The sequence below is a fragment of the Vicia villosa genome, unplaced genomic scaffold, assembly GCF_029867415.1.
Source record: "Vicia villosa cultivar HV-30 ecotype Madison, WI unplaced genomic scaffold, Vvil1.0 ctg.000227F_1_1, whole genome shotgun sequence".
Lineage (NCBI taxonomy): Eukaryota > Viridiplantae > Streptophyta > Magnoliopsida > Fabales > Fabaceae > Vicia > Vicia villosa.
In genome coordinates, this window is record NW_026705085.1 from 1153743 (window position 1) to 1180922 (window position 27180).

The 27180-nt window shown below is 34.4% G+C and overlaps 1 protein-coding gene across 1 annotated transcript; it reads left to right on the top strand.

Annotated features, from left to right (window-relative positions):
- The first annotated feature begins 24791 nt into the window (after window positions 1-24791).
- Window positions 24792-26033, top strand: LOC131625610 (uncharacterized). Its single transcript, XM_058896457.1, has 3 exons — window positions 24792-24990; window positions 25078-25436; window positions 25905-26033. The coding sequence occupies exons 1-3, from the start codon at window positions 24792-24794 to the stop codon at window positions 26031-26033; spliced, it is 687 nt and encodes a 228-aa protein (XP_058752440.1).
- Window positions 26034-27180: the final 1147 nt, after the last annotated feature.

Here is a 27180-nt window from a genome sequence, read left to right on the forward strand (position 1 = left end):
TCTTTATATGGATTAGTTTCTATGTTGAACCAACTTCTGTTGATGAAGCTCTTCAAGATACTGACTGGATTATTTCTATGCAAGAAGAACTAAATCATTTTACCAAAAATGATGTATGGGATCTAGTTCCAAGACCTTATGGATTCAATATCATTGGAACAACATGGGTTTTTAGAAACAAATTGAATGAGCAAGGAGAAGTTGTCAGAAATAAAGCATGACTGGTTGCACAAGGATATATTCAGCAAGAAGGTAATGACTATAATGAAACCTTTGCCCCAATATCCAGGTTAGAATCTATTAAATTATTAATTTCCTTTGCTTCTCAATATGACATTACTTTATATCAAATGTATGCTAAGAGTGTGTTTTTAAATGGTTACATAGAAGAAGAAGTTTATGTTCATCAAACTCTTGGTTTCGAGGATTCTAAATATCCACAACATGTTTTTAAACTTAAGAAATATTTATATGGTCTAAAACAAGCTCCCAGAGCTTGGTATGAGCGATTAATTTCATTTCTTCTAGATAAAGATTTCACCATAGGAAAAGTGGACACAACTTTATTTCGTAAGACATTTAAAAATGACATTTAATTTGTCAAATATATGTGGATGATATTATATTTGGAAATTATAATATCTCTCTTGGAAAAGAATTTGCTAAGTCCATGCAATCAGAATTTGAGATGAGTATGATGGGAGAACTTAAATTCTTTTTGGGAATCCAAATTAATCAAACTTCTGAAGGAACTTACATACATCAAACAAAGTATGTCAAAGAACTTCTGATGAAATTCCATCTATCAGAAAGTAAAGAAGCTAAAACTCCGATGCATCCTACATGAATTCTAGGAAAAGATTAGGTAAGTAAAAAGGTAGATCATAAACTCTACAGAGGTATGATTGGATCTCTACTTTATCTAACTGCATCTAGACCAGATATTTTTTTTAGTGTATGTTTATGTGCAAGATTCCAATCAGATCCTAGAGAATCTCACTTGATGCCTGTCAAGCAAATTTTGAGGTATCTGAAAGGTACTACTAATGTTGGATTGCTTTACAGAAAATCCAAAAATTTCAACTTAGTAGGATATTGTGATGCTGATTTTGCTGGAGGCAGAGTGGAACGTAAAAGCACATATGGAAGCTGCCAGTTTCTGAGAAAGGATTTGATCTCTTGGTACAACAAGAAGCAAGCTACAATTGCTCTATCAACTACAGAAGCATAATATGTAGATGTTGTAGGCTATAACACTCAAATGCTATGGATGAAAAGTCAATTAGAAGACTATCACATCTATGAGCGTAAGATAACTATTTTCAGTAATAATACTTCAGCTATTTGTATTTCAAAAAAATCCTATTTTACATTCTAAAGCTAAGCATATAGATATTAAGCATCAGTTCATTTGGGACTATATTCAGAAAGGGATACTCAGTTTAAATTTCGTTGATACAGACCATCGATGGGCTGATATCTTCACCAAACCTCTTTCTAAAGATAGATTCAAATTCATTATGAAAAATAGTAGTATGAAATTGTGTCCAGAATGAAGTTGTGTTAAAAATCTGAAATGCCCTTAGAACATATTTTTATGAACTATCTGATTCATAAAGTTAAAAGTGAAACCATTTAGAAACATCTGACCTACTTGGTTCAGAAGATCATTTTCTAATTTGGTTCAGAAGTTCATTACATAAAATCATTGTATCTCACTAACCCTAGGAATTAAACACGTGTTCAAATTTCCGAAAGGTCACGCGTGTAGGCTATTAAGGCACGAGTCATTGGTAACTGTTGTGTTAAATGTTTTACGTTTCCCCTATTATCATTAACCAAGATGCTAATATCCTTTGCTTATTCCAAAATTTTCTCATCATTTTTTTAATCATGCAAATTTCTGCATTTATTGCATCCGATTATCCGTTCTAATTCCTCTTCTCTTCATCCCTATATATAAACTTACATCCATTACCAATTCTTATCACTTCCCTAAACCTAATTTTTGTTCATTATTCTCAAATTTCCTCTATCTCTCATGGCCTCCCAAACATCTCTAACTTTCCTCAAAGAGAAATTTCTCTGGCTTTCACAAAGCAATGAATACTCCATTGCTTGTTTTAGAAAACAAGGATGGGGAAAGTATTGCATCCTTCTTCTTGGTCCTATCTTCACCAATTTGGCTAAATAATTCTGGAAAAATGCTTGTGTCAGTAATGACAATCTAAGCATTACTTCGACCATTCATGGGATTTCCTTCACCATAACTGAAGCATCCATTGCTGCAACCAATGGTTGTTCATCCAACCCAAATGCTGCATGTTTAACATACTTTGATTACGTAAATGCATTTGGTGTCCCAAATGATCTCAACAAGACTGCTCGACGTACCCTAAACAACCTATTTTTTCTGTCTTCTACAAAACGGGTATTGTTTCACCTTGTTATCCTCAACCTGCTTCCTCGAGGAAACTTTCACAAGATCTTGCACTCTAGAGATTGTTTTCTCATCCACCGCCTTGAAAAAGGTCGTGAAATGAACCTTCCTGCCATCATCTTCAGTCATTTGAGATAATCTCTCTTGGCTTTTAAATGTGGTCAAAACTACTACATACCTTACGGTCGAGTCTTATCCGCTATGTTCGAAACTGCCGGAGTAGTGGAAATTCTTCGCAATGCAGACTTCCCAAACAGTGATGAAGTTCTGTTTAATGAGCCTTGTGAAGCTTTTTCCTTTACTTGTGAAGACTTCCACATTAACTATTAGAAGTTTTTGTTTCTTGTTTGCTATTGGTGCTTGTATTTTATTTATCTTTAATGAAAATTTTCCTTGTTTCTGCATTCTTTTTATATTAAAGGGATGAACGTAAAATATTTTGATATCATTGAAGGATAGAAAAACACTTAGAAAGGGGGGTTTGAAATAAGTGTACTTTAAAAACTCTTAACATAAAAACAATTGCACAATGATTTTTATCCCGGATCGTTGTTAATGAAACTACTCCAGTCCACCTGTAATACGGTGAACTGACTTTTTATCAATCGAAATGTCGCGGTAAGCAAGAGTCGCCACCGACTTTTATTTTATCCAAACAAATTCGGAAAGGCAAAAAGAAACAGAAAAAAAAAACCTTTTTAAGAAATCTAAGTTCGGGGGGTAATTTATGCAAAGGGAAGGTGTAAGGCACCCTTTACATCCATGGTTTTCCATGGGCTCTTAATTGTTTAGCTTGCTCGTTTGTTTTTTAGAAAAAGTAGATGAAAGAAAAAAGTGGACTTTAGCTCGTAAATGAGCGTAGCCAGTTTTTGAAGAATTGTGAGAAAGAATATTAAAGATGAGCATTGCAAGGCAATTAGGGGCAATTACCTTAAACTTAGATGATAGGTCTCTTTTTAGCCTTTCAGAATGAAAGGGTCAATCCTTGCCATAAGTGGGCAGGAAGCCTTTCGTTTGGAGGTTGAAGGGTCGTCGAGATATCCTTTGCCCAAAGACTGACCCATGCCATAGAGGGGCAAGTAGTCTAAGGGGAAGGATCAGAATAAGCCTTTTCGTAGGCAGCCAGAAGATACCTCAGCCTTTTTCCGTAGGCAACTTCTGAGGGTCGAGGTCATATTTGTGTATCGAAGGCAGCATCATTTAGGGTCGTATGACCTTTTATCGAGGCAACATGGCTGAGGTATCCTCATATTCGAGGGACTGGCTAGTCTGCAAAAACACAAGGCAACGAGGCAACAGGCCACAAGGCAACAGAGAGGTTACCCCAAAAGGGTGCGTGTGTGCAACATTCACGTGGTTATGTTCAGATAATATTTATCTTGTAATTAGTGATTCTAATTGATTCAGAGTTGCACTCCCTAAGTTACTAACCACGCAGTATATAAAGCAATAAAGGGGAAGGGGGAAATGAAACCAGCGGATCCCAACAGGGTTTGACATAAGTAATAATAAAAGTCATAAAATAAAATAAGGTTTAGGGTTACCAAACTCGTAGCCTTGGCAGTTCACAAACCCTGAAAAGGCAAATAACAAATAGGGTGAGTGTATGACTAATTCAGAGGCGAACGGGATTGACCCTAAAATAAAGAATAAATAGGTATATATATAAAAATAATTAAATAAGTAAGGGTACTTAGCTCTGATTTGATCTGATATGGTTGATAGGGCGCCTTTAAGCCAACCCTGAAAAGAGACAAGGCAGAAAAGAAAAAAATGAAGGCGACACAAACCCTAATTTATAAGATAAATCAAATATAACTTAAATTAAATTAAATAGAATTACTCAACTTCGGGTTTTTTTGAAGGCGCGTGATCGGGAGAAATCATGTTGCTAATCCTGAAGAGGCAAAGCACAAAAAGGAAAGAAAGGAAAATATTTAGTGTATTGGAACGTTCATCACAAACCCTGATTAGGGCATGGTTTAAATAAGAAAATATAAATGATGTAAATTAATTATTGGTCTCGCGACCTAATTAATTAAATCGATATCAAAAATTAGATCGAGAGTGAAAATATTTTTTATGCAATTTTTGGAATTAAAATAAAATAAATATGAATTTTAAAAATATATGGATGAATAATCTAACGGTAATTAAATAAAAGATATCAAATAAGTAAGTTAAAAAAAAATAATTTATAAATATTATATTACAAATAAATAATTAAGTAAATATGTATAAGCAAACAATTTTATATAATATGAATATATTAAAATTAAAATTAACTATTATTCAGTAAAAAAGAAAATTTTGAAAATAATATATAGTTTTATAAAAAAACAAAAACAAAATAAAAAAAAGAAGAAAGAAAAAAACAAATATATATATATATATATATATATATATATATAAATATAAATAACCGGCTGTGTAATTATAAATAAAAAAAAATTGAAAAAAACTTAACTTTTGATCACATGTGGCAAGGCTATGATGGTCCATGGTGAGGACGCGCATCCAGGAGCGTGAGATCTGGAACCAGCGAGATCGGATGGTTGTCAGGATTAAGGTGCGTCGTACGCGTGGACAAGAGACACACCGGATCCATTTTTATTCAAATTATTGGCGCGCGCGTGGCTGGACCAGTAGCATAGTGCCACGTTGTCGTCTTCCTCAAAGAAAACCTGCAAAACGTCTTTTACAGCGCTCGTTGCAAATGCGCTGTAAAAAACCTTACCTTTTACACCTGCCAATCTCAACAACTTTGCATACACATGAAAAATAAAATTCCAGACTGCTATTCCACTTATTTTTTCCATACGAATTCAATGGAACTGGTTTAAGAGCCTAATTTCCCCTAATTCGTTAAACCCTAAATCAAAATTTTCGAACCCTAAAGTTGCGATCTAAGGCAAACGCATACGAAAAGCCAATTAACTGTCCAGTATTCATCTACACATCATTACAAACAATAATAAATAAACAAATTTCAACATGGATGCGTGATATATCATAACCGAATCAATTTGTTTCAAGACATACCGTGGCTAATCGGAGACAAATCAAGGGGTGTTGTTCGCGTGTGAGTGTCCAAATCGCTTCAAGAGACTTCAGAGATTATGTTTGAACCCTTGGATTGGTTGGAATATGCTTCAAACTCCAAAACCGAATGCTATTTTTCTTGGATTTTGTTGACTCGGGTTTGAGGTTTTTGCAGCAGAATTTTTGTCTAACCCTTGTGTATGGAGGGCTTGTGTATTTATAGGGATTGTATTTAGGTCAACAAAACCAAAAGAAAACTTGTTGAATCCAATATTGGTGATCTTGGAAATTTTGGAAAATATTTTGGAAAATATGATTCTAATTCAAGCCAAATCCAATCTTTCTCTACACATTGGCCCTTGCACGAATTTGTTAATGATTATTGCTGATTTTCCTGATTGATCATGATTGGAATGATTGATTAAATCAAATCTTTTGAATTTTCATTGATTTGTTTTGAATTTAAACATTTTAATATGAATAAAAATCCATAATAAAATTAAATTAATTAATTAAATTCGTGGCAATTGGTCTTTGGTCCTGAATGACTTGTGGATCAAGATTGAATCAAAATATCTTGGGCCCATTTGCAAAATATTCAAATTCTTTCATATTTTTCCCTCCAAAATAGTCCAACTTTAGCAAGGCCAATCTCTCTCAATTTTTGAGGTATAGAAGTGTTCTAGGACTTTTTAGAAACCTTAGAGAGTCCTCTAACCAGTGTCTTTGGTCTCATATCAAAATTCTTTTCCATTCTCATTTTATGTCCTTTTGAAAAAAGTGTCTTTTTGTTGACTTTTGAAAAAGATCTATAATGTATAAAGCCATATCTCTTAAACCATTGACCTATTAGCTTTGATTCTTGTACCATTGGATAGAGGAATGAATTCCCTTTAAAATGAGCTTTGGTGGGAATTTTTCTGATGAAGTATGAATATTTGGTGAATTTTCAAAGTTTGGTTGACTTTTTCAGTTCATGCCCAAAATAGTAACTTTTAACTTTTGACTTTTCTGATCTTTCAAATCATCATCATGATCAATTCTTGATCAAATGATGATTTTAAGGTTATGAGGATGTTGTGGACCAGATATCTTGAACTTTGACTGTATATTGACTTGAAATGACTATTTTGCCCTTGAGAGTCGACTGTTGACCTAATCAAGATTTGAGGGACTCAACTTGCTCTGATTGATTTGAAACTTTACATGGAGATTCTTTGGGATGTTTGTGACCCTATGGAACCACCTTGAGCCATTGATTCAGTGATTTTTCTTTGAAAGAACCAAACCCTAGTTCAGAACTTTGTATAGGAGAATTTGTATAGGAGCTTTGCATATGGATTTGAAACTTGAATAGAAGAAATAGTGTGGGCAAATTTTGGGGTATGACACCACCCCCTTAGAGTGATTTACCTCACCCGAGGATTTAATCCACTAATCACACTTGATTACAATGGTTTTCCACTTAGATACCCTCTAAGTCTTCTAGAGTATTCTGATCACAACCTGATCACTCTAGGAACACAATGCTTAGATACTCTCTAAGACTTTCTAGAGAATCCGATCACCACTTGATCTCCTCTAGTTCTTTACAAATAAATGTAACCAAATTCTTACAAGAGTATTACAATGCTTCTTAAAAGCTATAATCACAACTGTGATATTTCTCTTAAAGTTTAAGCTTAATCTCACTAAGATATTACAACAGTAATGAAGTGAGGTTGAAGATGAAGTTTGAGAGCTTTTAAATTTGACAGCGTTTCTGTATGTATGTGCAAGGTGTTGTATTCAGCTTCTCATCAGAACTTCTATTTATAGGCGTTTGAGAAGATGACCGTTGGGAGCATTTAATGTGTTGCGTGATCTGTACAGCATTGTATTTAATGTTTCACTCTTTTGTCAACTACCTCGAGCCTTGCTTTTACTGCTTTAACTGACGTTGCCTTTAATAGCTTCTAATGTTCCTTTTGTCAGTCAGTGTAGCCTGACATGTTGTACTTGCTTCTGATCTGATCTTTGTTGATACAACGTTTGAATATATACGAGTCAAACAGCTTGGTGCAGAGCATCTTCTTGTCTTCTGACCTTGAAGTGCTTCTAGCGTGATACCATGAGAACTTCAGTGCTTCTGATCTGATCTCAAGTTCTTCTAATGCTTCAATAGACCATGTTCTGATTCTGCTTGACCATCTTCTTATGTCTTGCGAGAGCATGTTCTGATGTTGCATAATTGAACCTTCTGAGTCAGTGCTTCTTGCGCTGATTTTGTGCATACTCTTTATATATTTCCTGAAATGGAAATTGCATAGAATTAGAGTACCACATTGTCTCAAACAAAATTCATATACATTGTTATCATCAAAACTAAGAATATTGATCTGAACAAATCTTGTTCTAACAATCATAACTGCTTATCTGAGCTCAATGGCTTAAACATTTTAAGTAAGAACAGGAATATTCTAGAAAGCCCTAATTAAAGAACAACACTTTGTGCACACGAGACTACTTCATCTCTTAAATTTATTTATGTTTTTTAAATAATGACAAAAAGAGGAGAGAAAGTGAAATTTTGACTAGATTAAAATTTAACAATTATGGGACTAAGTCTAATACAGTTCAAACAAGTATACAAAGAATTGTACTTCTTTCTGAAAGTATGCATGAAAATCATATTCTGAAAGAAAATCTGATAGATCTTCTAAAGAAGCGCTTTGAGAAGAAAATAAGTTAATCTTCTGAAGAAATACGCTGGAGAGAAAAATATGCTCAGGGAAGTTATCCTTTAAACTTTTTCTCTAAGTATTAATTTCAGGGGGAGATTATCTTTCATATATACAAAATTTCTTATCAGAACTTAAATGTTTTGTCATTATCAAAAAGGGGGAGATTGTTAGAATATAGTTTGGTTCTAATCATATCTTAGTGTTTTAATGATAACAATTAAATAAATTTTGTATAAGTAAATGTGGTACTCTAATTGTACGTTTCTTATTTTAGAAGAAATTCTAACTCAAGTACCATCAGAACATGGATTTTATATAAAGCTCACGCTGAAGTTCAAATACATGAAGTAACTTCAGAATGCACCAACAGCTGTAGACAAATTCTGATAGAAGTCATATTCACAAAGTCAAGACAGAAGTTTGTGAAAAAAAAATCAAAATACAAAGTTCTGATACAAGATAAAATAGCATTAGAGACATAATGATTAAAAGACGGCTGAAGCAGATTAAGGAAAAATTTCAAGAAGCGTGGAAAGCTCAATTAACCAACACGACACGCAACTTTAATTGCAAAGCAATTTACGAGGAAGCAACATGCAGATTCCTAAACCAACAAATGGAAGATCAATTTGAAAAAGAAAATAACGTTTTTAGAAGAATCAATGAACAATAGCTACTCACGAAAAATCTGACGCTGAAAGAAAATATATTTTATTGAGATTCATATTCATTGTACTTAAACTTAGTGAAAAATCACAGTTGTAATAAATCTTTTTAAGAAGCAATCTGAAAGACTATTGTTATAAGTTCTTACTTGTAATTTTTCTTTGAGAGACCAGTTGGGTCAAATTTCTCAAGAGGGCTAGGACTAGTTTGTCTTAAGGTGTTAGTCACTTGCAGTTGGCTTGTTCATTGTATTGTTAGTCACACCAGTTGGTTGTGCAGTTGTAATAAGTTTGATTATAGTGGATTAAGTCCTCGTTGAGAGAGGCGAAATCAACTTTACGGGTGGACTGGAGTAGTTTGAGTTCAAACAAACCAGGATAAAAATATCGTGTGAATTTTATTTGCCAAAAGAAAACCCCTTATTCAACCCTCCCCCCTTCTAAGTGTTTTCATACCCTTCAATATCCAGACCTCAGATCAATCTTACTGAATACACATGCTCCAACCAGCTGATCCATTAAATCATCAATCATCGGCAACGGATACCGATTCTTGATAATAACCTTATTTAGTTGTCTGTAGTCCATGCACAATCTCATGGAGCCTTCTTTCTTATTTACTAACAAAACCGGCGCACCCCACGGAAAAACATTAGGACGAATAAATTCCTTCCCAAGCAACTCTTCTAATTGACTCTTCAATTGAGCCAATTCAGATGCCGACATGGATAAGGCGTCTTTGACACAGAACTAGTCCCAGAAATTAGATCAATAGAAAAATCCATTTCCCTCTCAAGTGGCAACTCTCTAACATCTTCTAGAAAAACTTCTGGAAAGTCACGTACCACCGGTAAGTCACTAATCACCGCTTTTCCTTTCCCTTCCATTGATGCATACAACATAAACACGGCAACCCCGTCTTTAACCGCTTAATTCACCTGTCTAGCAATCATCGCCAAATCCTCAACACTCATAGCTTCAGGAAAAATAATCGTCTTTGTAAAACAATTAATACGAACCCGGTTGAATTCCAACCAATTCATTCCCAAGAAGACATCAAGTTTTTCCAACGGAAGGCATACTAAGTCCATCTCGAGCTCTCTACCAAAAATAGAAATCGGGAAGTTTAAGCAAGCAGACGAAGTAGTCACTAAACCCGGTGCAGGAGTGTCAATAATCATACTTCCATTTATATCATATATTTCTAAGTTCAATATTTTAGCACAATCCAAAGAAATAAAAGAATGGATTGCTCCAGTATCTATAATTGCAATTAAATGTGTGCCATGGATGAAACACGTAACTTTAATCAATCAGTCCTCAAGAGTAGTCTCTGACCCAAACAACGCAAAAACCTTTCCACAAGATTGGTTCTTCTTTGGTTTTATGCACTTTGGGCTGATGTGACCCTCTTCACCGTAATTATAGCAAGTCACAGTCTTCATTCTACAATCAGCACCAACATGACCCACTTTACTACACTTGAAGCACTTCTTTTGTTCAACCTTACACTCATTCCTACGATGTCCGACTTCCCCACAGTTATAGCACCTAACAAAAGCACTAGAGTCTCCCCCACTAGGCTTCTTCCAGTCACCAGCTTTAGGATTTCCTATACCACATGGCTTAACTCAATCCATAGGCTTCTTACCTTTCTTGTCAACCAACTCGCGAGAGTGAGATGACATCAGCTTAACGTTATCCTCTTCGAAAATTCGGCTACAGTTCACTAAATCAGCAAACAGACGAATCCTCTGATACCTGATATCTTGTTTGATCCCGTCGCAAAGGCTATTCATGAATTTGATACATTTCGAGAATTCACTCGCCTCGTCATTATTGTAGTGGGTGTAGTAATTCTCTAGCTCAACAAACTTGGATGCATACTCCGGCACAGTCATGTTACCTTGCTTCGGTTCCAAAAACTGAATTTCTTTCCTTCCCCGAACATCTTCCGGAAAGTACCGCCTCATAAATTCTATTTTTAAAAAAGCCCAAGTGATTGCTACACCATCAGGATCCAGTTCAGCTCTAGTAGTAACCCACCAGTCATCAGCTTCCTCAGACAACATATGCGTACCATACCTCACCTTCAGATTCTCAGCGCAATTGATAACCTGGAAATTCCTTTCAATTTCCTTCAGCCACTTCTGAGCACCATCAGGGTCGTGAGTGCCTTTGAACAATGGAGGATTGTTTCTCTGAAACTCCCCCAACTGCCTGTTAGCACCAATCCCAGCTCCATCGACAATCATGCCCAGCCTCTGCAATAGCATCATTATTCCTTCCACATCTTCCAGCCATTGTTTTGCTCATTCAGAAAACAATTTCTATTAGAATAAAAGTATCGACAGTGTCAACTCACACCATTCGTATACAAGGGAGTAATAACAAGACCCTGGTCACAACGACCAACTATACTCTGATACCACTATTGTAACACCCTTCTAAACCCCGCGGAATATATTAATTAGCTCAGAGTAACATGTGAAAAAGGATGCTACAATTCCACAAAAGATATTTTTAAAAAAACACATGTCATGCCAACGTGAGGAAGTCAATAAGTAACATTCACTGAAACATGTTAACACAGCGAAAAAGGTTCATAAGTTGAATAACATTAAACCATAGTTCATCATCTCCAAAAACTTAACGAATTATTCAACTAAAATAAAAATTAAGAGTTATTAAATAACTCTCAAGCAAATGTTCCAAAACCTTACTACGTCACCGATCCGATGAATCACATCGTCTCATTATAACTCACCATGATCATCACCAATAAAGTATGTATATGTCACAACATCATTCAATAATCAATCACAACAATCATCACGATACAATCATATTACAGACACGTCAATCACATTATTACATGATACTACATATGTCTACAATGTATAACATCACCAAAATAATTAAATCGAGTTTTTAAAATATAATCGGCCACTGCCCCAACATGTCATTTAATTATATATGATTTTTAATTATTGAGACAATGCTCGAAACGTAGCTCAAAACGGACACACGGTTCAAAAGATTTGAATTTTAGAAAATATTTTTCAAAATAGCATCAGGTGTAACCGGTTACGTCATAGGCGTTACCCGGTTACGCCTTTACGTCAACCTATTCGCTATTTATGAAAATTCTCCTGTAACTAGTTACAGTAGGGAGGGTAATCGGTTCTAGCAGTTAAAATTGCCCAATTTCCCCATTTTTCCACACGGTAACCGATTACAGCATGGCTGCTACCTGGTTACAGCGTGCCCAGTACCAAAAATCTCAGTTTTGACAACATCTCAGCCCCTTTACTCATCACCCTTTCATGCCAATACGAATTCTACACCCAAACGGAATCAATTCCAGCAATTCGACATAATTCAAAAATAACACAAATGCATTTAACATCCATAATCATTTCATACGCATTTTATTGCATCAAAATACACAATTGAACCTAAAAACCTCAAAATCCCAAACCTAGAATATATATATATATATATATATATATATATATATATATATATATATATATATATATATATATATATATATATATATATATAATTGAGATAACTAATCTACCCATTCAATCCTATAACTTATGAAAATATAAAAGATGATAATTGGAGAGTCCCCCCTTACCTCAGAGATTGATCTTGGTTCTTCCTCTTCTTCCTTCATAACTCTCTTTCACATATTGCTTTTCTCTTCTCTAACTCTTTGTTTTTTTCAATTTCCAATTTTTTCTTATTTTCTTATTTTATAAAAATAGAGTCAATAGTTAGTAAGGCCTACACAAATAGCACATCCTCTCTACTAACTACACCACAAGCCCAATAACATTCTTTTCTAAAATTCTCCCATAATTCAACAAAAGCCAAATAATTTCCAATAAATAATTTAAATCTCAATTAAATTAATAAATAGGAAATATGGGGTGTTACATGTACTGGTTGAGTTTTGCTTAAAGAAGAAACTACCGCTTCTTTGAAAAATTGAAGAGGAGTACAATGTATTTCTTTATCAATTGAAAAAGAGAATCTCTTAATGCACTATATAAAGTAGAAAAACATCCTATGAAAATCCAAAAATGTCCCTCAAATTCTAGAAATGCATTTTCAAAAGCACTTTTTCATAAGAAAACACTTCTTAAATTCATTCATATATGTGAAAAAATATGGAAATACACTTTCAGAGAAACTACGAAACTACGGAAGTATACTTTTGTAAAATATCTTGTGCTTCTGAATGCTATTGTTGTACTAAGTCTGTATGTGCTTCTGTATAAAGTGTAGTTGGTGATTGTTAGAGCTAAGCCTGCTTGTGGTGATGTGTTGAGAGGTTGTTGAGACTTTGGAGTTCTTCTTCACGATTTCCACTCATTCTTTCGATATGGATGTGTTGACATTCATATTGGAAATAATCATTACAATTTATAATTTACGGGTTATGAAAGTAATTTTTCTGTAAGTGTATTTTTTGACACATATATTTTGACAAAACCATGGTGTGACTCATTTTCGCATGATTTTTGAATATTTTGGTGCGTTCGAAAATACATTTCTGAAAACTAAGAATATTTTTCTATTTCCACGCGGTGCACTAGAAATATGTGGGGTGCATTAAGAAATTCTCTTGAAAAAAAGGAGTTGTTGTTTCATGGGCCATGTGTTCTACACTTTATGTTCGGTTTTGGATTTTACTCACCAGAATTTTCCATCTTTTCGTCCGTACATACAGTAAAAATGTAAAAATAAAAAATAAAAAAAGAAAAGTTAAAAATTTAATAAGGACAAAATTGGGATTTTTTTAAAATTGTAGGGGTATTGGGATAAATGTAGGGGTACGGGGTATAATTTTCTTTCTTTTGAGTCTATGCGCTGATCTCCATATCTTTTCCTTTCCATTTTCTTTTTCTTATTTTTTTAAGATGAACATTATTAATATTATTTTTATTATATTACCATTTATTTTGTAAATTGAATTGAGATGAGTTTGGAGTTTTATTACTCTTAATTCACTTAATTTTATTAATATCATACCATTAATTAAAGAAAATTTTGAAGTTAAAATAAAAAAGAGATATATTAATTAGACATTACTCTCTTAGACATTTGAAATTAGTGTAAGTTGTGATATTTTATCAAATAAATCAGACTAAAAAGGACAACCTGATGTAGATTCGCTTGATCCTCAAATAGTTGGGCGTAAGGTGTGCATTTTGTTCAAATTGATTACTCGTCTTCCACTAGAACTTTACTTAAATAGAAATCAGATTAAAAAGGGAAGATTGAATGCACACTCTTTTGATCCTCGAATAATCGAAAGTAAGGTGTACACTTGGCTCGAACCGCTTATTCACCTTCGGTCAAAAATACATAGTCAAACTCGGATTAAAAAAGGACAATCGGATGTACATCCGCTTGATTCACGAGTAGTCGAACAAAAGACGTACACTTTTTCTAAATTAATTACTCGTCTTCCACAAATATGATTTTAATATATAATTGGATTAAAAAAGAAAAATTGGGTGTACACTCTTTTTATCCTTGAATAATCAAAAGTAAGGTGTACACTTTGCTCGAACCAATTATTCATCTTCCACCTAAAAAAACTCTAACCAATGAAACAAGCTTTTTTTGCTTCAGCTCGAGGAAAACCTTTTCGTTTGAATTAACTAACGCTTCATTCCTCCCATGTGTGAGAAACTAGAAACGTTTTTCGTTCGAATGCAATCAAATCATGATCCGTTCAAATGTAAAGCATAAACAATGTTCATTAATCCCATGTATGGGTAGAAAGCAATGTTTTACCACTCGAATGCGATCTAAACATCTTTCTCTAAAATTTACTAACAAATAAACATTTGCTACCGCTAATTATGTAGCTTTAAGTTCCCCATTGCTCTTAGGGATATGTAGGAGTAAGATTCACAGTCTTGTCAAGCACCCTAATAAAAAATCCGTTGTTCTCGCCTAGAACTACTTTACTTTGAGTTCCCGATCACACCTAGGGATACGTAGGAGAAGGTTTCGCTATCTTGTCAAGCACCTAATGAAAATCTATTTTTTCTCTTTATTTCTTTTTGTAAATATATGATAATAATTATAAGAAATCAAAATACCTTAAGCTAACACTCATATTCACAAAGCTAATTAAACGACTCCCGTTGATTACAACGGATGTGTGGGGTGCTAATACTTTTCCCGGACATAATTGACGCCCAAGCCTAAATTTGGTTATGATGGTCATATTTTTGTTTCTTTTAGGGTTTTATCAGTGTTTTCCATTTTAAAATTAAACTTCAGTGATGACTTCATTGAATTCCGAGCGTGCATTCACTCGAGTATTTTTTTACGCTGTAACCTTGGAAGTGTGGTCAGAGTTTTCTCTCTTCCGTGACCATGGCAAACGCGAGCTTATAAAAATTTTGGTAGCACGTATCAGTACCCTCGAACACTTTTCTTACAAAATACACAAGTCTCTCTAGTTTGTCTATCTCTTGGACAAGGACCGAACTCATGGTCGTCCGAGATTAATAGGTAAAGGAGCAAATGTGAGTCTTCTTTTGAGCATGTGAGGATCGAGGGAGAAACGAAGAACTACTTGATCTTGGAAAAAGCTTCCTCATATTCGATAGTCCATTCGAACTTATCCTTCTTCCTTAGGGCGACAAAGAAAAGGAAAACTTAGTTGTTTGTGTAGGAGAGGAAGCGAGGAAGGATGGATAGGCGTCCCATAAGTTGTTGCACTTCCTTCACATTAGTGGGGATTCTCATATCAATGACCACACCGCACTTGTCTAGATTGGCTTAAAATCCCTCTTCTTCAGCATGAATCCCATAAATTCCCTCGCATGTACCCCATAAGAGCATATGGAGGGAATTAGGCGCATGTCATACCTTCTTACAAATTTTAGGATGATCACTAGATCGTCGACGTGATATGCCCATCCTTCGTCTTGATAATCATGTTTTTGAAATATACCTAAAGATTTTGCCCATTTTGGTGGGCGAAGATCGCGTCCACGAGTCGCTGGTATGTGGTGCCTGCATTTTTAAGGGCGAAGAACATAACAATTTAGTAGTAGTTTTTGTGGTTCTAAATGAAGGTGATTTTGGGCGTATACATCTTAATTTTGGTGTATCTTGAGTAGGCGTTCATGAAGCTCAACACACGGTAGCCTGATGAACCATCGATTAAATGGTCAATATCTTACAATGGGTACAGGTCCTTAGGGGCATACAACATTGAGATTCCTGAAGTATACACACATGTATTATTTGTTGTTGGACTTTTATACTAGGACTACATTGGCCAACCAAGTGGGGTAATTTGTTTAAGTGATGAATTTGACGCTGGATTACTTTTCCACCTCTTCAACAATGACGACACTCTTTTCATCACCTATCTTCGGCTTCCTTTGTACCACTGGTTTGGCGGGTGGATGGATGGCAAGGAAATGACTCACGAATTTGGTGTCTATGCATGTCATTCCTAAGGGGGCACAAGCAAATAGGTTAAAATTTCTTCGGAGTCGGTCAACTAGCTCTCACTCCTCCCCTGCAGACAAGGAGGTTCCTATCTTTGTCATTTGATGAGCATGAGCTCCTTTTTGAAATTCCTTCAAGTCTTATATGGGCATGATTCATTCAGGATCCATGCCCGTCCTGGGTTCCAACCCTCGTAGTTGATATTTGGAACTTCAAAAGGTTGGGCATTAACAAGGGCGAGTTCTTCTATGGTTGTCTCCAAGTTGCTCTTATAACATTGGTGTGCTACATGTTTATCTCCCCAGATGATGCCCACTCTACTACTGATAAGTTCCAAATTGTAGCTATTTCTGCATATACTTTTTAGTGCACTTATTGACTCTTTGTTGTTAATTTTAGTTGAATAAACCAAACTTTTGTGTAAATACGTTTAATTGTGTATACTTGTGTTTTTGATTTATTTATATACCGTTTAATATTTTTCCATTCATTTTGTAGATATTGATGCGTATTTGGAGCGTGAGCAATAAAGTGTCGAAGACACAACTTCAAACGTGCGATTTTGAGCAACGCATCAACGAATAAAGCTCAAAATAAAATAATAATAATAAATCATTAATTTGATTGATATTTATTCATTGTTATATAGGAAATTGAATATGCTTTCCCGCGCTTCAAACTGGGCACAAATCGGAGTTACAGTTCTCAAGTTATGGCCGAAACGGTGCAAAATTTTCTACTGTTTCTGGTGTAATTCGCGGGGCGAATTTTGGGCTCGCCGGGCAAGGCAGAATGACCAAAAAATATGAAGAAGTTGCTGTATTGAGTCTTCGGGCGAGCCGTTTAGTTTTCGGGCAAAGCGGTCATGACATAAATACGTTTTAAGGGCCAAAAACACATTTTTAGGTTATGGTTTTGGGGTATTTGTTCCCAACTCCATCAACATTCATTTTTTGGTAGACGGAGGCTTTGAAACATCAAATGGGGTTGCATCTTGATGTTCGGAGGTTGAATTTCTCATCGATTGGTGTTGACAAACCAAGAAATGTTTGGTTCCTCTTTTTCTCTTCTCTTTGTATACTCTTTTTTTCTGGGTATGTTTGTATATTTATTTTGAACATATGAATATGTATTGATTATGGTGTTGTATAATATATGCTTTACAAATAAATTTTGTGCTTTCATTGATCTTTTTGAATTTATGTTTGGATTTGTGTTGTTGTAGAGATAGACCTCACAAATCTTGATTAGGGAAGGAAATCTATTATTTTCTAGATTCTAGAGATAGATTTAGAGTTAATAATCACATGGGTATCGAAGCTTAATGCTTCTGTGTTGTTTGAGTCGGTTGAGAGATTATCGACAAGAGTAACACTGTTGTTCTCTCAACTCAGTGTTGCAGAGATAGGCACTGTTGTGAGCGATATGTGATGATTTTGATGAGTATTGTATGTTGAGTGCGACTTATCGATATGTTTAAGTTTGTTTTGAGTAGTGTAAATTCATGCTTGATTGTTTCTCCTCCGAAGAATATATATTTCTTGTTCACATGTTTAATTCCCACATTTACTTTTTACCAATTCAAACCAAACTCGTAACTGTGGAATCTATTGAATGGCAGTTCAATATCAATAATTTCTATGGACACGATAATTTCCTAGATAAATACTAACAAAAATTTTGTTGCTTGCCGCTTTACCGCACCAACAAAATGGCGCCATTACCGAGGATTAGTGCTTTTATTGACTTGCATCACAATAGTTTCTAACGTTTTGAGTTTTTTATATTTCGCACATATTGTATATTCTCACTTGCTTATATTGATACTTGTGTATGTTTACTACACTTTTACATGTTTTCTTTATACTTGTGAATTTTTTATATTATTGTTTGTTTCCTTTCACGTTTGTTTGTGTGTGGTTAGGAATAACCGAACGGAAGTAACTTGGAAAAACGTTCTTGAATAATAGGCGTTGAGATTACGGCGTAAAACAAGCATGTTTACTCTTTTTAGTTTTGTTTAGTTTAGGTAGTGGGATGCATTTGTCTAAACAAATTTAGATCGGACAATTTCATATGGTCTTTTAGTTTGTTAATATTAATAGTTTGTGTGTTTGTCTTTGACCTCGTTTTGAGTAGCTTGAGGAATTTAAGGTGATTTTCCAAGTTCGATCGGTTCGACTTGCGAGTGTATGGTAATGATTTTGTTAAAGTTTTGTACACGTTCAAGGTATGTGTTTATCGCTTTCTAGACAATAGCATATTCACAATACTTAGGCTTTTTACAACTTTTATGCCATTCATTCTTTCGTATACTTTTTCTTTTGTGAATCACTTTAGTTCCCACCTTTTTTGTGAGGTAGCTTTCCATTGTTTACATATGCAGGAGACCACAATTCTTATTCTAACTGAATTTTATTATGCTTAATATTTTGTTTGTGTTGACTATATGAACGCATGAAAAAGATCAAGGCATTTTTGTTTCATTTTGAGCACAATTACCTTGGCCAAATAGTCAATTCACCTTGTGAGTGTGTGATCATTAGTATCCATTTTGATCCTTTTGTCAACATCCATGTTGTTTTTGCTAAAGGCTTATCTATGAGTGTTTGGTTCTCATTTTTGTATGGATGTTGATTCTTTGTTTTCTTGAACCTTTAACTATGATTTATAGTTTGAATTTTTGCCTTGCCTTAAAAAGTAGGGAGTATTCATATTATGAAGATGGTTGTATTCAAGTTGGGGAGAGAAATGTTTTGCTCATTTATATTGTGGTTGCTATGAGGTTGAAAGAGAAAATAAAAGGAAAAAGAAACGTGAAAAAGAGATGAAAAGAAAAACAAAGAATAAAAATGAAATAAGCTTTGAAATAGAAAAAAAAAGAGCTCAAATAATTGTGTGAATAATTATGTGCTTTTGTGTGAAATTTGGGATTCAGAAGAAGTTTATTTGGAATTTTGTGTTTGAGAGTTTGGTGAATTGATCACTCCCTCAAGTTTAGGCAAGTTTTTGTTTCGATTAGCCTTAGGAATTATCCTTTGTTTGTTCACCAAGCCACATTGCAACCTTGAAAAGTCCTTGGGATTCTAGCTTTTGTATTTTTAATAAAAATTTTGGATGACTGCATAATTTAGTCTTTTGTTTGCAAGATTGTTGGATGAGTGAAAATACCTGACTTTTGTATTTTTCATCTACCGATAATTGTGTGCTAGGTGTGATTCATTTCTGAACTAGTGTTATTTTAGAATGTTTGTTATATTCTTTGTATTTAGCATTTGTGTCATGTTTATGTTATCATCGTAGTTTAATGGTAAGTATGTTTCTTTGTGTGTATCGTTTTTCATTTGAGCCACGCATTTGTCTGTTTTTCAAAAGATGTTGATTCATGATTTATGATTTTTGTGTTTGTTAACTTGAGTTAGTTAATTCTTGTTTAGGGACAAACAAGTTTAATTTGGGGAGAGTTTGATAAGGGCCAAATTGTAGCTATTTTTGCATATACTTATTAGTGCACTTATCAACTCTTTGTTGTTAATTTTAGTTGAATAAACCCAAATTTTGTGTAAATACGTTTAGTTTGTGTATACTTGTGTATTTGATTCATTTATAATACCTTTTGATAGTTTTCCATTCATTTTGTAGGTATTGATGCGTATTTGGAGCGTGAGCAATGAAGTGTCGAAGACACACAACTTCAAACACGCAATTTTGAGCAACACATCAAAGAATAAAGCTTAAAATCAAATAATAATAAATCATTAATTTTATTGATATTTATTCAATTTTATATAGGAAATTGAATAAGCTTTCCAATGCTTCAAACCGGGTGCAAATCGGAGTTACGATTATCAAGTTATGGCCGAAACAGTGCAGAATTTTCTGCTATTTTTGGTGTAATTCGCCAGATGAATTTTGGGCTCGCCGGGCGAGCCAGAATGGCCAAGAAACATGAAGCATTTGTTGTATTGAGTCGTCGAGCGAGCCGTTTAGTCGTCGGGCGAAGCGGTCATGACAGAAATATGTTTTAAGGGCCAAAAACGCATTTTATAGGTTATGGTTTGGGTATTTTTTGCTCCCACTCCATCACCAGACATATTTTAGGTAGATTAGCTTAGAAAAAAAGTATGGAGCTTGCATTTGGATGATCAGAGGTGGATTGATCATCAATCAGAGCTAACAAACCAGAAGATTTTTGGTTCATTTCTCTTCTTCTTTGTGTATTTTTCTTTGGTTGGGTTTTGTATATGATTTTACTTTGAACTCATGTATATTTGTTGATCATGGTTTTGTATAAAGTTTGCTTTACAAATCATTATTTATGTCTTCCTTAATCTTTTTGCTTTATGTTTGGATTTGGCTTGTTATAGACATATACCTCACAAATCTTGATTAGGGATGGATATCTATTAGTTCTAGACTCTAGAGATAGTTTTTGGAGCTAATATTCGCAGTGGGTATCAAAGCTTAATGCCTCTATGTTGTTTGTGTTGGTTGAGAGATCGTTGACGCGAGCAATACAATTGTCTGTTGTGTTGTTGAGGTTGGCTGAGAGATCGTCGCCGAAATGATATAGTAGTTTTCTCTACTTTGGGTTAGAAATGACTTAGGGTGTGAGCGATGCTTGATGATATTGATGAGTATTGTAGGTTGAGTATAACTGATCGATAAGTTTAAGTTTGTGAGAAGTAGATTATATGTAACTCCTGTTAAGTCTCTTCTCTCTGAAAAATGAATAATTTTTATGTTGATATTTACTTTTCTATCTTTATGCTTTACCAATTCAATCCAAACTCATAATTGTAGAAACTGTTGAACGGCAATTCGATATCACTAATCTCTATGGACACGATAATTTCCCGGATAAATATTTCCAAAACTTTTGTTACTTGCCATTTTACCGCTTCAACAACCATCTAGGAACGAATATTTCAAGATTAAATATCGGGTGGATACGACCACTCCTAGGGCATTGATGGTGGAGTGCCTCATGATGATGTTGTAAGGCGACATGGTGTTCATGATGAGGTAGCTAAAGTTAATGGTTTTTGTGTCAGCTCCCTCTCCGCATGTGGTTTCTAGGGTTACATAGCCCATTATCTGTTCACTCGATAATCTTGTCATGGAGCCTGTGAACCCATGTACATCGTCTAAATTTAGTTGTAACTTATAGAAGATGTCCCTGAATAGGACATCAGTAGAGCTGCATGGGTCTATTAGGACGGGTCTGATATCCTAGTTACCATGTTGGACGGTGATGACTAGGGGGTCATTTCCGTGTGGGCTAATTCCTATGGGACCTACTTCAGAGAAAACGATGTAGATCTCTACCGTTCCAATTGTGTTCTTGGAAAAATCGGAGGATATGACATTCGCTGCGAGCACCTTCCCCGTGTTTCTTCGCCGGGAGGCCCTAGAGAAGCCCTTTCTAGAGATACGTCTAGAAACCGTGCGTGTTGCGTGATGTAGACGATAGGGTCGAGATGAAAGGTGTGGCCCAATTTAGCTAAACCGGGTCCCACTATGAGCGCCACTGTATTGTCTAAAAAGTACAAGTGTGTGCATGTTTTCTCTGCAGGGACATGGACACTCAGAGGCCCTCACGGAGGCGAGTAGCTCTGTGAGGTAGTTTTTTAGGTAGTTTAAGGGACCAACCCAAATTGAAATTTCTAAGGTCGACCCAATCAATTAGGAGACTTTGTCCTAATTTTAAAAATAAGCTTAAATTAAAAAAAAATTATTATGATTATAAACTTGTTCTTAATATTGGTGCAATATCTATTACTTTAATGAATAAAATTTTACATCCTATTTGAAAAAAAGTTGTAAAATGTATTATTTTACTAATTAAGAATAATAATTGGGCCTTGAAAATTTGGGATCTAGTGCGGTTGCCTACGATGCGCTCGAGACTAATCGGCCTATGATGTTGCATTCAAAAGGCATCATTGGTGTTTTGTTACAAAATTGTAATCGGCCTATGATGTTTCGGTCTAGTTATTAAAGTTAACCAATGTCTAAACAACGTGATAACTAGTATTCTAACATGAGGGAAAATAGTTATTTCAGAGAGTAAATAAGGTTGTTGGGTTCGGTGTGTGATACTTGTTAATGTTAAATGTTACTCCTTCCGTTCCTTTTTAAGTGTCGTTTTAGAAGAATTTTTTTGTTCCTATTTAAGTGTCGTTTTATAATTTAATGTTATAATTTGTCATTTATACCCTTATTTTCTCAGTAACTCTACCTCAAATTTTTCAATTAGTTATTGGAAAAAGAGAGTTTATGATTGAATTTATTTAGAAAGAGAAAAATAAATAAGGGTATAATAGAAAAATTAACTCAAATAATCCACTATCTTGGTTGAAGAGTTTTTTGCTAAAACGACACTTAAAAAGGAACGGAGGGAGTAAATGGTTTTCTCAATTGACATTTTTTACTGGAGGTAGAGCAGTACATATCACAACCTTTAAAACTCTACTTGAATTTGTTTATCATATTTTCATTGGTTAAGATTTCACATAAGATATTTTACATGGATACTATTCACTCCCGTGTCAAATACTAACACAATATTTACACATCTGACTGTGTTTAACTTATTTATTTTAAATTTGTATACTTAATTTTTGTTACAATGTTAATGTAGGTTTCAAATGTGTTTGGGTCGGTATTGTATCTATCATAGGAAGCCCTATTAATTTTTAGCAAGGAATATTATACAATTTAAAATTGGAGTTATTGCATATCAAAATCTAAAATCAATTAGATGTATAATATTTGTCATGAAGTCAGAAAAATTATAAAGTTTGGGCCAAATTTTAAAGATCGCAAGAGGCACATATGGTGGTGGGCAGGAGGATAGACGAAGATGAGGATGGCTTCATTCCTACTTCCTTCGCAAGCTCGAGCAGCACAATGAGATTACCATAGAATTTCACTTTTTATTTTGGTCCGTCATCACTAGTTAAGAGTTTCAATTTTTGCCCCTTTTTTTAGCCATAGATATTACCCCAGCCTTAAAGAAATTTTGGGTCAGAGCTAGGGCATGTCGGGTGTTGTATCCGCAATTGCATAATATAACGACAATTTTCCAAAACCATTAACAATATGATAAAATTAAGAAAATACTGCTGAAAAATAAATCACCAAATTAAAAAATATTTCCTAAATTTTTCATTCAACTCAACATGATTCCCCAATAATTTATATTCCGAGTAAATAAGATCCATTAGACTAAGCGATAAAAAATAGAATCGATAAAAGAAAAGCTATTATTCCTGAATCTATCTTATGTTGCAAAGTATACAACTAAAAATCCTCGACCAACCTGCCATTAATTGTGAACTCAATCTATTGCCATATAATCTTGATTTTCTCTTAATTTCTTCCATGGTTTCCACAAAGATATTTATGCTTCTGAGTGGTGGAATATAGAGAAGTAAAGGAACAGCCGGAAAACCCAACATTAGCACAAACTGAATCATATTTAGATTAATTAATGTTCAACACATTAATCGTTAGTTGGTCGAGTGATGATTAACGCTACTTGATAGGAAGAACATCAATTCAATCCTCCGTAATTTACGATCTTGAAGTTGATGTAGATCAAAATTGAAGAAGGTAGAAGGTGTTTAATGAGGCTTGAGATGAGTATCAAAGAAAAATAACCAAGCAATATATTTATATAAAGAGAAAGACTTAAAGATTTTTTTTTTATTATAATATGTATTATTCCAAATTGTTTCTTTACGTTTTAAATAAATTCCTAAAATGAAAATAAAGAATTCTTCAACAAACAATTGGCAGCTGTCCCTTGTTTTTTACTTATTGATTTTACTTTTACTTAACTTTTATCAATGGAAAAAATCAGTCACAATAAATAATTTGTCCATAAAGTTCTCAAGACCTGATTTAAAAATTTCTATAAGAATGCTTCAACTTTTTTATATAAAATTTAAACCAGTTGTATCTCGAGAATTATATTTAATGTTTTTTTTTTTTAATTTTGATTTTGTCATTTTAGTGTGTTGTTGTTTCTATATTTTAGACATTTTAATATAGTCATAGTTATTAACATATTCAATTTCACTATTTATGCTATTAACATGGATGCTGTGAATTTGTTTGCAGATTCATCCTTTTTGTTTTTAGCGATTTATAATTTATATTGCGAATGGACTTTTATTTAAAGATTTATATTTTACTATATATGTTCTTATATTTAAGATAGGTTATATAGTTGTAAAAGCAACTTTTTCTTCATTTCAATATTTTAATCGTAAAATAAATAAATAAATAAAAATGGTGGTTTTTTTTTAGGAACCATTCAAAACAGCAGCTAAACGTTACATAGTAAAATTGAGATATAAAACAAATACTAATAATGCATTTTGAAACATTTATTTTAAAATATATGTTATTATATTAATGGGGAATGAAGTTTTAGATATGGCCAAGAGGGAAAATAGAAGTTGTGTGGTGTTGAAAGTTGATTACGATAATGCCTATGACAACATTTACTGGAATTACCTAAAATTTCTGTTGAAGAAGATGGGGTTTGGAAACCGTTGGACCTATTGGATGGAGGGCTGCGTGTTCAATAGTTCAATGTCTGTTTTGGTTAACAGTAGTGTTACGGCTGACTTCAAAGTGGAGAGAGGCCTCTGGTAAGGTGATACGTGATCGCCTTTCTTATTTGTTTTTGTTATGGAAGGTCTTACGGGTCTAACACAAAGGGCTGCAACGCAAGGCGAATTCAGTGGCTTTCGTATTAGTAACGATATCACGGTTGAGATTCTTCAATTTGTTGATGACACGGTGTTACTGTGCGACGGGAGCAGCAATAACCTATGGAGTATCAAAGCCATTTTAAGAGGATTCAGAATTTCTTCAGGTCTGAAAGTTAACTTCTGTAAAATTAGGCTTTATGGAGTACATGTTAGCGATTGGTTGTTAAGCGCAACTTCATATTTTCTCGTGTGCGGCATCGATCATCTTCCTTTCAAATTCCTCGGTATTATAGAGGGACACGGTCCAAGGAAGGAAATCATGTGGAAGGATGTGGTTAGGCAAGTGAGAAACAAATTGTAAGTGAGGAAGGGTAAGAACCTTTCTAAAGTGTTGTCTCAGATTAGAAGCATTTAAAGTAATTTTATATGGGAAGGGAACGTGAATAAAAGGACGGTACACTAGATCAGCTGGAAATAAGTTTGCAAGCCTAAAAATCTAGGTGGCCTCGGTATTAAAGATATGGGTAATCTGAACATGGTGCTTCTTTCAAAATGGAAATGGTGGATTTTGACGGGGCAACACTCGATATGGAGCGGCTTACTGAGACATAGGTACGAGAATTCGGAAATCAAAGTGATAGATAGCGATAAGAAAGTATTAACTAGTAGAGACTCATTTTTGTGGCGGGACTTGGTGATGTCGGATTCCAAATTAGTCAGTGATTCCTCTGGTTTTGCGAGCAGCACTTGATGCAGATGCAGCAGTGGCAACATTACTGCCTTCTAGACATGATTTTGGCTGGGTCATCAGTCTTTGAAGGAAGCGTTTCCTGAGATCTTCAATGCGGCTACTGATGAGCAGATGAGCGTGGTAGAAGCAGGAGACTGGGTTGAAAATTGTTGGAAGTGGCACTTTGATAACATTGTGCAAGACATCTAGGTTGAGGACATGTTGTAGTTGACAGAGTTTTTGATTTATCGTAGACGTACTACCTGAGGCAGAATGCGAGCGATAGCTTCGAGTGGATTCCAGAGGGAAACTGTATTTTCTCAGTGAAATCGTGCGCTAACGTAATCCTCCAATCAACCTTGCAGCACGACGTTAGCATTCCTATTCACAATGGCACAAATTTTGTTTCACTATGGATGTTGAAAGTTCCTTCTAGGATTTAGATTTTCGACTGAAGACTATTTCTAGACAGATTACCGACTAAAGACCATCTGTTTAAAATGGGTATTTTGGAGGATCTTAGAGATAAAAATTGTATGTTTTGCTCCAGAGAATATGAATCCAAATTTCACCTCTTCGGCTCTTGCGTCTTCACTATAAGAGTTTGTGCTAAAGTTAGCGAATGGATTGGTAATTATCCTCCTCTATCTTATGGCGACATTGCTGACTTCTCTAGCATTTGTCAGAAGGTTGAGAAGACCGAAGATAGAAATATTATTTGTGTGATTTGGTTGGCCTTGGTTTGGAGCTTGTGGTTGATGAGGAACGCTATCCGCTTCGAAGGTAGAATTTGTAGTTTTTCTGAATGTTTAACGGCTAATATATTTCTGTCATGGACTTGGTTGGGGTTAGGTAGAAATGTATCTGTATCCAATAGCTTTCACGTCTGGAACATTCTTCCGCTTGCGTGTTTTCGGTAGCTCGTAGTTCTTGTGTGGTTGTGAGGGTTTAAGTATCCCTTGTACTCAATTTGTTTTTAATGGATTTGTTGCCAATTAAAAAAAGTGATTTTCACATCTATTTATATATATATATATATATATATATATATATATATATATATATATATATATATATATATATATATATTAAATAGATGTGAAAATCACTTTTTTGATGTAATTCAAGATATCCAAAGATTAACGTCAAAATGAGCTTTCATATAACGTTAATTTTGATGTAATTCAATGACATAGTAAACCATTATAGATTAAGCTCAAACTTTATAGGTATGATCTATATGATATTATGTTTCAATCCAACGGTTGAATTTAAAAAATATTAATTCGAGATGTAGTTATTGAACGAGTGTAACTCGTGGTGTAACTCTTCGGGTGTAATTTGATCCCTCCTCTAT

What these genes read in the sequence shown, in the direction of transcription:
- LOC131625610 (XM_058896457.1), top strand. Translation starts at nt 24,792, where the DNA reads ATGGGGAATGAAGTTTTAGATATGGCCAAGAGGGAAAATAGAAGTTGT. An exon ending in AATGTCTGTTTTGGTTAACA is followed by an intron (nt 24,991 to 25,077) that starts GTAGTGTTACGG and finishes TTGTTATGGAAG; the next exon opens with GTCTTACGGGTCTAACACAA. An exon ending in GGAAGGATGTGGTTAGGCAA is followed by an intron (nt 25,437 to 25,904) that starts GTGAGAAACAAA and finishes CTGGGTCATCAG; the next exon opens with TCTTTGAAGGAAGCGTTTCC.